At 44.1% G+C, this 14,110-nt stretch overlaps 1 protein-coding gene across 2 annotated transcripts in view; it reads right to left on the minus strand.

The window, feature by feature from the left end:
- TEX1 (Transducin/WD40 repeat-like superfamily protein) overlaps positions 1 to 14,110 on the minus strand; it is a 31,510-nt gene that overhangs the window by 4,424 nt on the left and 12,976 nt on the right. Inside the window, exons 6-10 of one of the 2 annotated variants that reach the window (XR_015186018.1) lie at positions 1,092 to 1,149; positions 908 to 1,007; positions 555 to 641; positions 382 to 460; positions 153 to 281 (exon numbers count right to left, since the gene is read on the minus strand). Coding sequence is in view for 1 of the 2 variants with exons in the window: in XM_086497098.1 (XP_086353224.1) it covers positions 153 to 285; positions 382 to 460; positions 555 to 641; positions 908 to 1,007; positions 1,092 to 1,149 (457 nt within the window). In the remaining variant the exon portion in view is untranslated. Of the gene's footprint in view, positions 1 to 152; positions 286 to 381; positions 461 to 554; positions 642 to 907; positions 1,008 to 1,091; positions 1,150 to 14,110 lie in introns of both variants that reach the window. The other variant, XM_086497098.1, reaches the window with a different exon arrangement.

A 14,110-nucleotide genomic window follows, 5' to 3' on the forward strand; every position in this document is an offset into this window, starting at 1 on the left:
CCTAAATGGTGCTTGCAAAAAATTCTTAAATTCCTCTTCTGATGTGCAATTGACATATCCCCTTGTCATAAATTCGAGAAACAACAAGCATAAACTCACTTAGTCCTTGAGAGGGGAGGGGGAAGAGAGAGAGAGAGAGAGAGAGAGAGAACCTTCATCAACAGAATACTTGTTTTTGTCATCACCAGCAAATGCCAGAAGGTTATACTTTGGGTTCCACTCCACACTGTTCATAGCCGCTCTACATGGTATTTGATACACCGATCGTGCACTCTCCACCTCTGCCTAGACAAGAAAGCAAATAAACATACCCACCCCTTTCAAATTGTGTTTACTTTGAACAAACTAATAATAAGTTGTTAAATGCATTGAAGAGATTACTATATCAATAAACAAGTCTTCGCTAGCTGAAGCAATGTATTTCCCATCATGATTGAAACTAATCGTCCGTACGGGCCACCTGACACATATTTTGAAGTGTAAGGCCTTCCTATCAGAAGTTAGCAAATTAGCAAGAGAAATTAGCATATAAAGCTGAGCAGAAAATATCTTACTCCAGTTTAGTAAATGTTCGAACACACAGCATTTCTGAGAGATCCCATAAGCTAACGAGTGCATCTGCACTCCCCACTGCAAAGTACCTATAATATCATAAATAATCCAGATACATAACAATGACAAGCTGAAGGAATAAGACACAAATTAAGTGGACTTGTGAGCAAGCAGCTTAGTAAATGTTTGAAACACAGCATTTCTGAGAGATCCCATAAGCTAACGAGTGCATCTGCACTCCCCACTGCAAAGTACCTATAATATCATAAATAATCCAGATACATAACAGTGACAAGCTGAAGGAATAAGACACAAATCAAGTGGGGAATTGTGAGCAAGCAGCTGTTATATGTACCTGCCAGTAGGATCAATTGCAATACAATAACATCCTGCTGTGTGCGCACAGATGCTTTGTAATGTGGCAAGAGAGGGATAAGATAAAATGTCCACCGTTCCTGCCAAAAAAGGAAATGTGTACATTGATCTACCACAACCAGGTTCTTCATTACCCAAACAAATCTATATCCAAAACCACTAACCATTCCCAGTTGTAAGAAAAAAGAGCTCTCCTGTAGTGTTCCATGCCATTTCATTGACCTAAATACCAAGGAAGGATCAAGAGAAGTAAAGCTTTTTAGTTCCATGTGTCACAAGTAGAATAAATGTAGACATTCCAAGATGAGTGTACACATTTTGAACACCTCCTTTATTTGAGGAACTTTACCGCACAAGAAACTGAGAACTACTCAAGAAACCACAAAGAAACTGGAAACCTGAGTGGCTTAGAAGGTACGACAATATGTAGAAAAATAGGTTGATATTAACAAAAATGTGAAAAAGGCGTCACCCACTCATTCAATAATCCAACGGTCCTTGCAAACAGTCACCTTCTCATTCAATGCGAATGTCTTTTTCATGAGGTGGGTTTTGCTCATTCATGAAACTGTCAAGTAGTGGTAGAATTTGAAGCTTTTGACACTTCTATTGTATACAAAACGCCCAAAAACCTAAACAATGGCTGTCTACTTGCCTGGTTCTCACACCTGAAGAGGGAGAAAAGGCCAAAAAAACCCTCGAAAAGGGGTTTTTGCCGAACAGCGTGCAGAGACCATTCCAAAATAAAGCCCCTTTTCGGGAGTTTTTTGGCCTTTTCTCCTTCCCTAGGTGTGAGAACAAAGCAAGCAAACCGCCATTGTTTAGGTTTTTGGGCGATTTGAGCACAATGGAAGTGCCCAAAGCTTCAAATTCTACCACTGCTTGACAGTTTCAGGAAATTTTTTCATTTTATTGATGACGAAAGCAATATTGAATGAGTGAAACTCACATCATGAAAAGATACTCGCATTAAATGAAAAGGTTACGTGTCACTCTTAGTTTAGCTTAGGATCTAGCCTGGCACTTTGTGAGCCTCTAACAGGACGTGCGTGCCCAAGCAGGTCATAATTGCATACCCTCTCTTGCACTGTACACGCACTTCAGCATATAGGCAAGTACTAGCCCGTGAACAATCTCTTAAGTCATTTTAATAATAAGTGGCACTTTAGCTTTATATTTTCATCAGAATCGTGGGGGTTCTATTAGGACTGCTCGACCCAGTTTTAAGTGCCTATTAGGCAGCCCTGCAGGGGAGGAAAGGGGCAGGAGAGCCTACTCAAGTACCAGCAGGAGCATCAGCGTTTTCAGCCCATTCTTCCAGCGTTTTTCTTCAGCTGTTCAGCATCAGCATCAGCACGTCAGTACCCGTAGAACCCACAGCACCTTGATCAGCATCAGCCAACTTTTTCATCATGAAGTATTTCAGCCCTTCAGTCCGGTGTTTTTCAGCATCATCCATTTTCATCCCTTGTTGCATCAATTAGCAGAACCCAGTCACAGCATCATCAGCGTTTTCAGGTTTCGGCTCCAAGTCCAGCCTAGCGTTAGTAATTTCAGCATTCAGCCTCAGCATTTCAGCAGTACAAAAACACCCGCAATACTAAGCACCTTCAGTACCCAGCACTTAGCCTCTCAAGTTACCAAGCATCCACCGTAGTACCCCTTAGCATCTACTGCAGTACCCTTCAGTATCTCAACAATATCAAGCATCTGCATCAAGTTTCCATCGGCATCTCAGCATTAGCATCATTGTATCAGCATTTTGTGCAAGCAATAAAACAAAGCAAGGGGGCCCTTGAGGGTGGTTGGGACCTGACATGCCGTGTCGTCTCTCTTTTCTCTCTCTCTGCGCCTCTCTTTCCTTCATTGTATTCAATTCAGTTTCTCTTTTCAAGTAAAGTTAAGTAACGTTGTGTTTGTGCGGAGTACTAGATCCGAGCTAAACTCGTCCGCTATACTTGACAATGCATATGGGAGTACAACTACAACCATGATATGCAAAGGGCTAGCTCCATCTAGTACCAAATTGGAAGTGTAGTGTGGCATGCATATGTGGGTAGGGAGTGAAGAGTCTCTACAGCATAGCAATAGGGTCCGAGAAGACCTACTCTATCTCCCTCTATCTAGTTCACTCATGTCATAGTCGGATCTCCTGAATGGCCCCATGATGTACTCTTTGGGCTTGGTGCTCTGGGGCGTCTACGGCATAGTTACAGAGAATGGCCATTTTTAGGTCTCCGTTCCCCGTTCCCCGTTTCAACATCCCGTTCCAAATCCCTGTTCCGTGTTTCAGACGTGAGTATCTATAACAGGGAATGGCAGTTCGCGCCCGTTGCGTTGCCGTTACCGTTCCGCGTTCCGATTTCCTGTTCCAGGTAACTATGGGACTCTATGAGCTCAAACAATCTTTGCTTGTCGTAGCATGACCCTCTCGAAGGGCCGGCGGGTGGAGCTTCAATAGCTCTCTAAAAGAAGTCTGCGAGCTATAATTGTCGCCCTCCGTCCTCTGTGTGGATGACTAGAGGAGAGTCTCCCTATGTCTCTCAATAAGCGGCCCAACTGTCTCCGGTCTCTCGACTTAAATAGCACTCATGTGTGGCATGTCCTATGGAAGTTGCATATCGCCCCCATATGCTCTCATATATTGGAATTTGGAAATCTACATACATAGTGCTCCTCGTTCTCCATCCCTCCTCCACATACCCTGCATTATCTCTCGACTTCAATAGCACTCAAACTGAGGGTTGTCCTGTGGAAAAGGCTGCATATCAGCCTGTCACAAACTGCTGACGTGTCAAGCCACTGAAGAACGGAGCCAACCTGCACATCTCGGCCAAGGGGACCTAACCCTAAGAAGAAGCAGCAGCAAAAGAAGAAGCACTAGCAAAAGAGTTCCCACCAACTTATGGGACCCCGTCCAATGGGGCCCAAGTGACCAAAAGTAATTAAATAAAACAAGACCAGCACACACCTTCCTGCGTAAAGACTGATAACGAGGCAAAGCAGTACGGATCACCCAGAAAATGCGATGACTTGCTGACGTGGAAGAGCTGTACGGATCACCGCGTTGTGGGGCCACCCCTCTATTGAGGTGAAACTCCCCTACTCCCCGTCTTGTGTGTCGTCTCTCTTTTAGTTCAGTTGTTATTTGAAGTGCTTAAAGTTGTTCAGTCTGTTCTTTTCCATTGGCATGTGGTGCCCGACCTCGTGACAGTGGTTTCAGAGCTTCAGGCGTGTGCTTTTCTGAAAGCATACCGGTTCTATCAAAGAGCAGTCAAAGCAACGTGGCGCTTCCAAAGTTTATTGGAAAGCTTACAATCTTTGTGCCCCGACCCTGAGTTATTAGCCAATCCCAAACTTACTTCATCGCGCATCGGACACGCTCCCGTCTTCATGGCTATGTCTTACAGGGCATAAGCCATAAAGATGACTTACAAGAGGAGGATCAAAGATTTTTCAAGCACTGTTTTTCTCAGGGCAATGCCATGCAGTGGTGGAAGTCTATAGCTACAAAGCCGCACACTCCAAGGACTTGGCAAGCTTTCAAGAAAAAAATTTGCCTGAAGTTACATGCTTTCTGACATCTTCCTTCGAAGTGCAGCTTCTGGCAGAGTGGGGTATCCTGAAAGGCTTGCCATAGAAACCCTAGCAGATTAAAACTTGAAATTTCTCGACATCTCTCAACGGGTGCCTCTTCTCCAACTAATAACCTTGGAGGTCCAGTGTGATTGGTATATCTTAGGGCTACCACCACCGCCACAAGAACATTGTCTGTTGAGGCTTGTTTCGACTATTCACGAGTTTATGGGCCATGCTACAATCGGCTACAACCTTAAGGAAGAAATCTAACCCTAATTTTGATGCAGGTTTCAGAATGGAAAGCAAGTCGACTTTTGAGCTCGACTGATGTCGAGAATGCTTCTTCAGTTTGAATTAGCAGTTTTTTGAATCTGTTTGAGAACTTGTTTGGTGATCCTGTTTGGAATTTGTTTGAAATGGATGGTATCTATTTTAAACCTGCCTTGGTGCCGATTTGAACTGTTTGACTTTGGTTTGAATATTGGTTTCAATGCTTGGTGATTTACTTCCGAGTGAAGTAGTGAGAAATGTTGTTTTAGTATTGTCTAAACCTCGGAACGACGCAGACGAGATATCTATTTTGCAGACATGTAATCGCGGACGATTACTTTCTTTCAAGAAGGGGAGATGTCACAAACTGCTGACGTGTCAAGCCACTGAAGAACGGAGCCAACCTGCAAATCCCAGACAAGGGGGCCTAAACCCTAAGAAGCAGTAGTAGCAGCAGAAGAAGCAATAGCAGAAGAGCCCCGTATGCTCTCATATATTAGACATTTGGATACATAGTGCTCTATCACAAACTTGATGATGTGGCATTGTTTATTGGACAAGAAGGCTGAGAACATTAAAACTAAAGGCCTAGACAATAAAATTGAAGGCCAAGACCAAAGTCGAGCCGATTGATGTTGTGGCAACACTTTCCATAATTTCCACCACAAATCGTGTTGCGATTCACCGTCTCCCACATGGCACTGTTGTACTACAACTAGTTGCTAATCCCCCACAGGTACGCACACTTCCATCGTGAAAGATTGCGAATTTGGAGAGTTTTCTTGCATGAGAACTCGTCCAAATTAAAAGGGAACTGTTCCATTGCATGCGAGAGCCCTTGGGACACGCGTAGAACAAAGAATTAGAGACTGCTGTGTTTTTATTTAGGTTTAGGGTTTTGCACCTAAACTGCAAGGAAAACCAAGGGGAGCCCCAGGAAAGCCTTGGGATGCGTGTACAGGGTTTTGGGTACCCGACAATGGCAAAACAAGGAATTACAGCACGTTGAAATTCTGTTACAACTCACCAGAAAGCTTCTAAATTGCGAGGGAATCTGTCCTAGACAAGTACTTTTGTCCTACAAGGGATTTGGCGTCGTTATGCTGCCGAAATTGGGTCAAAAATTTGCAATTTCAGCCCTCACCAGGTTTGGACAGCTTTGTGAGACTTTGATCTACGTGTCTGGATCGTCTGTTCTTAATTGAATAAAGAAATACAGAAAGGGGCTCCAATCTTTGGGGCCTATAGGGTGTCGGACTTCGTGTGCACACTGACATTCTAGTCACTGGAAGCTTCTGTGCTCTCTTTTCTTCTCAGTGCAGGTAATTGAAATAGTGATGCCCTCTACTGTGTACAGGCCGGTTATATGGTTCCATCGACACGATAGTGATTTTTTCTCCAAAAAGTGCAGCGTGGATTGTTGTGGGTGAAAGCAACACAGACCTTGTCGTTATGGCAGAGAAGAGAAACCAAGTACCTGAAGAGGGATCTTCCTCACATGGCACAGAGAAAGTTCCTTCAACTCTTCAAGAAGAGGACAGGTTGTTCAGAGCTCAACTGCATAGTTGCATGGAAATGTTTCAGCAATTGGCTAACAACCCAAGGATGCAAGAGTTCTTGCAGGCTCCTACACAAGATTACAAGCTCTGACACAAGGTTTTCACGCTCCGACACAGGGCATGATTGAGCCGTTGCAGGAAAAGGAGATTCCAATGCTCAGAGGACTCGTGATGCTCGAGGGAAAGCCCATGTGGTTGAGCAACCAGTGGTGTCCATTGATCGCAACCAATTTGGTTTACCTGGACAGGAACCGTTTGTGAATGGTCAAGGGAGTGACGAGTAGGCTATGCGTCAGACCCTTCTATCCTCGTTATTTTGGAGGTGGTTCCACTGTTTCAAGCTATGGCTGGACCTTCCACAAGTTATATGCCAGGATCTCTCTACTTCAAGGAGCTTGTTTTGTCTCTCTCTACCTTGCTGTTTTTACAGTACCTCTAACCGCCCCGCATTACTATGGAGTGCTTCTCTCTTATGTATTCACTTCATAAAACTTAGAAAATATATATATAACAAACACCAAAGAGACAGTAGAGAGAGAATGAGGGTTGAAGATGGGTAACCCCCCCCCCCCCCCCCCCCCCCCCCAAAAAGCGGATGAATTTCTGCTCAATCCAAGTACCTTAGGATTGAACTCAGTTACGATCTACAAGAAAATGAGTTAAAGTAATAATCTTAGATCATGCAAGATGTCATGTCTTGTGTGCACAAGCCTATACATAAAAGAAACATAAGAGGAAATTTGCAAACGTATACATACATGCAAGAGGAAATTTCAGCCCATTTTGAAAAGAAGATAGTAGGGCATCTTCTTGGTTACATCCATGGCAAAGCAAGAGCTTGTAACTTCAAGAATAGGGCTAAAAATATTCAGATTTTTGCGTTCCCTGCAATAAAAACAGCAAGGTAAAGAGAGAGGGAATGGGTTTCTTCAAGGAGGAAAGGGAGATGTAGTGGGAAATGGTAAAGATGGTGTAGAGGCTTCTTGAGGTGATGTTGGGCAGAAAATTCAACAAGGGGGAGGCTTAATTGAGAGGAAAGGATTATATTTATAGGTGAAATGCCCTCAAGAACAAAGAGAAAAGAGGAGCCTTGTGGTAAGTGTCCAATCACATGTCAAAAAAGGTGGACAAGTGTCTTGGTTTTTGAAAAGCTTTGCAACAAGTGTCCTTTCATTTGTCAAAAAGAGTGGACAAGTGTCCCAACTCCTGAAAGCTTTGCAACAAGTGTCCTTTCACTTGTCTTTCTAGAATTCTCCTCCTAGAATCTTCTAGAACCTTCCTTTTTTAGAAAACTACTAGCAAAAAGAAATATCAATATGGGTATCAAATGAAAGCTCTTTCCGAGTACAACATGATTCTAGCTTTTGAACAACAATCCAAGATGCTTATGGAGGGAGAAATGTATTCAACGCAATTAGACCACATGTATGTACATTGATAGTATTTCATGAATCGTGATCATGACCTCTTAATAATTTTAACTGTCTTTTTTGGCAGATCTAGCCCACACTACAAGGCATTAATCCTTTCTATGTGCGAGTATGACCTTGATATGCAAGAGTTACAAGCCACAGGCGCCCCTTTTCGGTTAGCTAGATGGGAGTGTGCATTATCTATGTTCTAACCCACTGCGTGAGTTGACCATAACCTGTGACCACTTATCTGGCTACCTTTTCTTTCAAAGGAGGTATAAGTTGATATAAATTAGCAAAAAGGATGTGTATTTCTCACTTCGTATTTTATTGAGTTGTGACAGCGACAACCCTATAAATTCAAGTTTTCAGCAGTTTTTAGTTCTCTCTCTCGACATGGACCAAACTACGAAGATGGCTTACTACTATCTGCCAAGGATGGGTTGATTTTGTACAAATTGGAAGGCTCTATTTATGTTTGCAGTTTCTTTTATGCATGTGCACTCATGTACATCTTGCATGGTCTGCGACTTTCAGTCTACCTAAACTCACTCTTAGGAGGATTGTTACTGAGCTTAAATCCTAAGGAGCGCACTCATGTACATCTTGCATGGTCTGCGACTTTCAGTCTACCTAAACTCACTCTCAAGTGGATTGTAACTGAGCTCAAATCCTAAGGAGCTTGAATTGAGCAGAAATCATTTTCCTCTGAGAGTGGGGGGAGAGGGGTCACCATCTTCTACCCTCATTCTCTCTCTACTCTCTCTTTGGTGTTTGTTATACATATTTTCCAAGTTTTACGAAGCGAAGACATGAGAAATAAGAACTCTATAGTAGTACGGGGCACTTGCAAAGAGTTTGATGAAGCTCTTAAACAAAAAGTCAACAAGTTGATGAAAGCTAAAAAGCACTCTCGAAAGGGCACTAAGTCAAAAGATCATGCCAGGTATTTGGCAAAAATCTACTTTCGAGGAGACTATCCGATCAAAGAAGCGTGTTCACTTTAAGGAGGATCCGAGTTCCTCTTCATCTTCAAACAGTTTCGATAGTTCTAGTTCCAACGTGGATAAGAAGAGACGGAAGAAGAGAAGAAAGTACAAGAAAAGAAAATCAAAAAAAAGTCTAGAAAGCACAAAAAGCAATCTCGTAGTTCAGACTCTAGAGGAGAAAACTTCTTCCACCTCATACAATTCCGACAACAACTACACACTTTATGGTAAGAAGGAAAACCGCCTGATACGAGCCACTCAGTAGAAGAAGAAGAAGAAAACAAAGGAGTTTAAGGATAGGGGCCAAATAATAATATTTGATACTTTCTTGAGCTACAAGGATGCGTATCAAACTCTTTCTTTCATACAGCAGTTTGGCGCCGCTTCATCTAGAGGCAATTAAATTATAGAAGGCAGCATCTTTTCTGAAAAGGAATGCTCAAACATGGCAATCGACTCTTCTTCTATGTAGCAAAGCACCGACAAAGTGGATGAAGTTCAAGAAATTGTTTTCTTTGGTATATGGTTTGACACAACAGTACGAGGCCGACATGATCACAATATGGAACCATCTAAGGATGCGGGAAGATGACACCCATTATGAGCGCGTCTTGAGCTAGAGAAGAGCGAGAGAAGGCGTTCACGATATACAAGAGCTTGGAGCTTGATACGACACTTAATCTTGATTACGAGTAGTGGGCATCTGTGAGAGGACTTGTGTCACAGATCCTGACCCAGCAGATCTTGAGACAGGCCACTAGCGGCTTTGGGCTTGGGAGAGCTGCCCTCTAGCATGAGTGCAGTGGGACCCTTGAGAGTGGTTTTGGAGAGACCCCTTCTCTTCAACCGATCACCCTGGGAACCCCTTCTTTCAGTGCAATGTTCGATTGGGGCAACATATACTGGCAGCACGGAGAGAGGCTCATCCTCCTACAGCACTTCATTGGCAGGAGGAGGGTCTCATAGTTGAGTACTTGTCAGGCTTTTGGGAGCGGTTGTGGGACTCCAGACAACCGAGGCGAGTCGCTTTGTTCCAGTGGCTAGTTGCACACAGACCTACAACAGTGGGCAGCTGGCTAGTACATAGTGGCTTTTCAACAGCCTGTGCAGCTTGTGAGCATCCTTTGGAGAGTCAACGTCACTGTCTGTGGGACTGCCCCATGGCACAACAGGTTTAGCTTCGGGTCCTTAGACTGATGCCAACTCTTTCCACAGTGCCACAGTACACTTGGGGTGTTGTTGTCTAGTCCACCCTCACAGGCCCTGTGCTCCATTTTGAGCTAGCCTCCACAAGCAGGATGATAATGATCCATGGGGTTCGACCTACACTTCAGCCTGCCACAAAGCTTACCCCCCAGGAGTGGTGCAGTGAGAGAGAGGTGTGTTGGGAGCTCATCTGTGGCTTGACACTCTAGTTCATTTGGTGGGTCCGTTGCTTCCGCATCTTCAAGGCTCGCCCTGTCCCACCCACGGAGACTGTTCGTGACTTTTGGTTGGAGTTGATTCATACTCTCAGGGGTCAGTTAGAGGGACTTCAGGGCAGCTCCAATCGCATGCGAGAGCGCAGAGAGGCTTTCCAAATTCCTACGACTTTGGCACCAAGGGCCTTTCTTCACCATGGTCCAGGGTGCGCCCAGATGGGCACTACCGGCAACCTGTGTGGCTCTTTCCTCCTCCCATTTTGTGATTTAGCCTCATTGTACATATTTTGTTTACTCATTGGGAGAGTCTCCCCATGCTTTTGATGTAGCCCTCTCTAGTAGAGGTGGTTTGTAGCCCTATGGGCAGTTTTTATTAACTAATGAAAGGATTTTTTCTTGGAAAAAGAAAAAAAAAAACTCAAAGTGGGCATGATGGCGTTTGGACTATAGTTGACAGATTCCACAAGCAGACTTATTTTGTACTAGAAAAGAAGACCAAATGAAGGCTGATCACATGGCAAAGCTGCTTGTCTCGCACAACTTTGATTGCATGGGATGCCTAAGTCTACCGTTTCAAATGGAGACCCCAGATTCACCAATTTATTCTGGAGAGCAGCGTGTGTAAATGTGCATACTATGCTCAAATCCTCTTTTCATTTCATCCACAAACCGATGAACGGTCAGAAATAACGAAATCTATGTATTAGACTTATCGAAGTGCTATATTTCTGACAACAAAACTCAATGGGAGAAGTATTTGCTGTCACCAGCGTGTGACTACTATCTATCCTTTTTGTTGATTTCTTTCTTATTATCTATTTACTTTCACTTTTTGGAAACACCCCTCGGGAACTCTAACTGCCCTGCATTGCATAGCTAGTGTGGAACTGTCCAGAGGGAGTCCCGGCCTGAGGCCAAGAGAGCACTAAGGTTGGACAAAGACTACGGTTAGCCAAAGTGGGATCATTGACTAGCCAAAGTGGAATCCTTTGCTACAGAGGCTACATTTCAGTTCTGGATGTGGCCGCAGTGTACAAAGAGGGTCGGATGACCTAGAAAGATACAATGGCAGCATCTCCTAAAATTTAGGGAACTGCTATTTTGGGACCTGAAAATGTGTTGACGTCATTGCCTCCGGAATGACAAAGGGAACATTTTCTTACTCTGCCGTGAAGTCAACTGGGCAGCCGGTTGGGAGATTTTTAGGCGACAACCCCGAAACGGGAAAATGCTTGTAAATGTGCCAAGTGACACCTTCTGGTGCACTTGCCTCATGCAACAAGAGTTGGCGCTGAATTTAGGAGGGGGAGAGCCTCATTTTCAGTTTTGTCACAGGTTAAGAGCTATGGAGTGCTTGCTTTCCCTCTTATGCACAGTGCGGTGCCAGGAGTGATGCCCTGCACGCTACGCACTGCCCTCTCTCTCCCCTTTGGCAGTATGTTATGCCCCACTAGTGGGCTTTTCATTTGACCAATGTACAGTTGTGTGGGTTCATGCGCGATTGCCAAGGCAAGAGCCTCTTGCACAGGTACTGCATTAGCTAGCGGCTAATCCCCCGCAGGTACAGGTGAATTCGGAGAGGTTTCACGCCAGAAATCTCGTCCAATTCAAAGGGCAAGTAGCCCTACAGGTGCGGGAGCTCGAGGACTTGCTACGGATGCGACCGGCACGCGAAACGGAGCCAAAAACAGTAAATTACAGCCTGCTGTGTATTTTTGCAGGTTTAGGGTTTTGGCCCTAAACGGACCCTAATACCCCCAAGAGGTTCGGGGATGCAAGGGGACCGCTGTACAGGTGATCTGGCGCATTTTCGGGGCTGAAAACAGAGAATTCAGCGTGCTGCAGATTCTCGCCAGGTTTTGTAAAGTGCCCGTATGCGTCGGGAAGGTCAGTCAATGCGTGGGAATACTGACTGCGAAGGGTCCTAGTACAGTTATGCTGCCGAAATCGGGCCGGAACAGTTGAAATTCAGCCAAGTGTGTGCGGGGCAGCTTGTAGGGATCCACAGCGTTTATTCCCTCTTTTGAACAATAAAGAAATACCGAAAGGGGCGCCTAAGTTAGGGGCCAATTTGGTGTCGGTCTACTCATACAGGTGCAATCTAGCAACCTGTATCCCTCTCCCCTTTGTTGTGTCTTGAAAGTACAAGTAAAATAGACAACTAATAATGGGTGAAAGCTAAATCAAGGTTTAAAGTAAAGTCTACCGCCCTTTTTGGATTGAACAGGCCGGTTTCATTTGCCACTGGCAGAGTTTGCTTACAACACAATGTTCACACTTCTACGGGGAAGGCACCATTTGAAATTGCCGAGGGCGGCAAAAAGGTTCCTCCTATTTTGTGCATCAAGGACAAGACTTTTCAGGCAAATCATTCTGTACGGAATGTAGAGACTACTTATGCCAAGGTAAAGAAGGCTTTACAGAAGTCTCAAGAACGGCATAAGAAAGCAAAGAGACTTGTAGTTAGAGGAGAATGATTGTGTGCTTAGGTTTGAGAAGGCACGCCTTAATAAGCAGAAGGGTAAGGAGAGGCTTTTTCCAAAGCTAAGTATGCGATGCTATGAGCCCTTCCAGGTTTCAAAAAAGATCAATGATGTCTATACTTGGAAGATTCTCAATGCTTTTCATGTGAGTATATGTATATGAGACCTTTCATGGGTGAGATGCCAGAGCCAGAGCAACAACCAAAGGTAGAAGAAACTAAGAAGAGTCTTACACCAAAACACATCCTAGCGCACAAGGAAAGGAAAGTGAAGGGTAAGCTGGTCCACAGGATTTGGTCAATTTCAAGACAAAGCAAGAGAGAGAAATGACCAAACATTGGTGATGCGACGGTCGTATAGTACCCTGATTTCGCGCCATGCGCGGTGGAAATTATGGGAAATGTTGATATTGCATTCACAATAGTTTGGACTGCAGTTTACTTTTCTTGCTTTTGGGGTCGCCATATTTTTAGCAAAATAGGCTTTTGAAAGTCCAATGTTTTGTATCAATTGCTTTTTGCTACAGTGTTTATAAAAGTGTGCCTTCGGGATCTCCTATGGCTTTCAGTGCATGGTTGCACAATTGCCTAGCAAACTCCCCGACATTTGTACTCTATGGCTTTTTAATATTAAAAGAAGTACTGAAAGGAGCGCCAAAATTTGGGGGCCCTTCATCTAGAGGTGGAACTCCACCACTTTGGGTCATGATTACTGTTTGTTTCAAAGTTCAAATGTTGAAGTTTTCAGTCTTGTTCGGGTGTCTACTGTGAATTATCACCTTGACAGTGCCAAGCTGGTTACGTTGTATTATTTTGGTAGTGGCACTAGGCCCTATGGTTTCGGCACACAACGAAAGGTGGAGAGAGCTTTTGGCAAATTTCAATAGGCTTCCTACATCCAGATAGAGCTGCTTCACCACTTAATGATTCTTTTTTATGTCACCTGTGGTTGTATGGGTATTTTTCCCCATGATCTCAATGTATATCTTTTAGGGTTTGTCCCATATTTCTTGTATATGGACCTTGGCTCGATTTTATGTAATGCAAAGAGCCACAAGCCCCACACACACACAATGCTAGAAACGAAACGAAATGAAATGCAAAGGCCAAAGGATTAATGAGATCCCTGCGACCGGAAAACTACATGATTGTCATTTGAACCAAATGTCCAATACAGAAAATATAAAAGACTATAGTAAGTTGTAACAAACAATAAAATGTGAACCCAATAAGTGAGGCAGTAGAGGTGGCTTATCTGCCAAAGTCTGATCTCCTCAGTGGGCTGCCCCTATAAGTATCATCACATGTACTCTCTCACGGGTCTTTAATCTCCTCCAGCTGGTAGCCTCTCGGTCAAAGCCTGATCTCCTCAGTGGACTGCCCCTATAAGTACCATCACATGGACTCATGGACCGCTGCATCATGGCATCAATCTCCTCCTTTGTAAGAACTTCATAAGAGCTGCTCTCTG

This window comes from Adiantum capillus-veneris, chromosome 23, assembly GCF_014529385.1.
Source record: "Adiantum capillus-veneris isolate H3 chromosome 23, ASM1452938v2, whole genome shotgun sequence".
In the NCBI taxonomy this organism is placed as follows: domain Eukaryota; kingdom Viridiplantae; phylum Streptophyta; class Polypodiopsida; order Polypodiales; family Pteridaceae; genus Adiantum; species Adiantum capillus-veneris.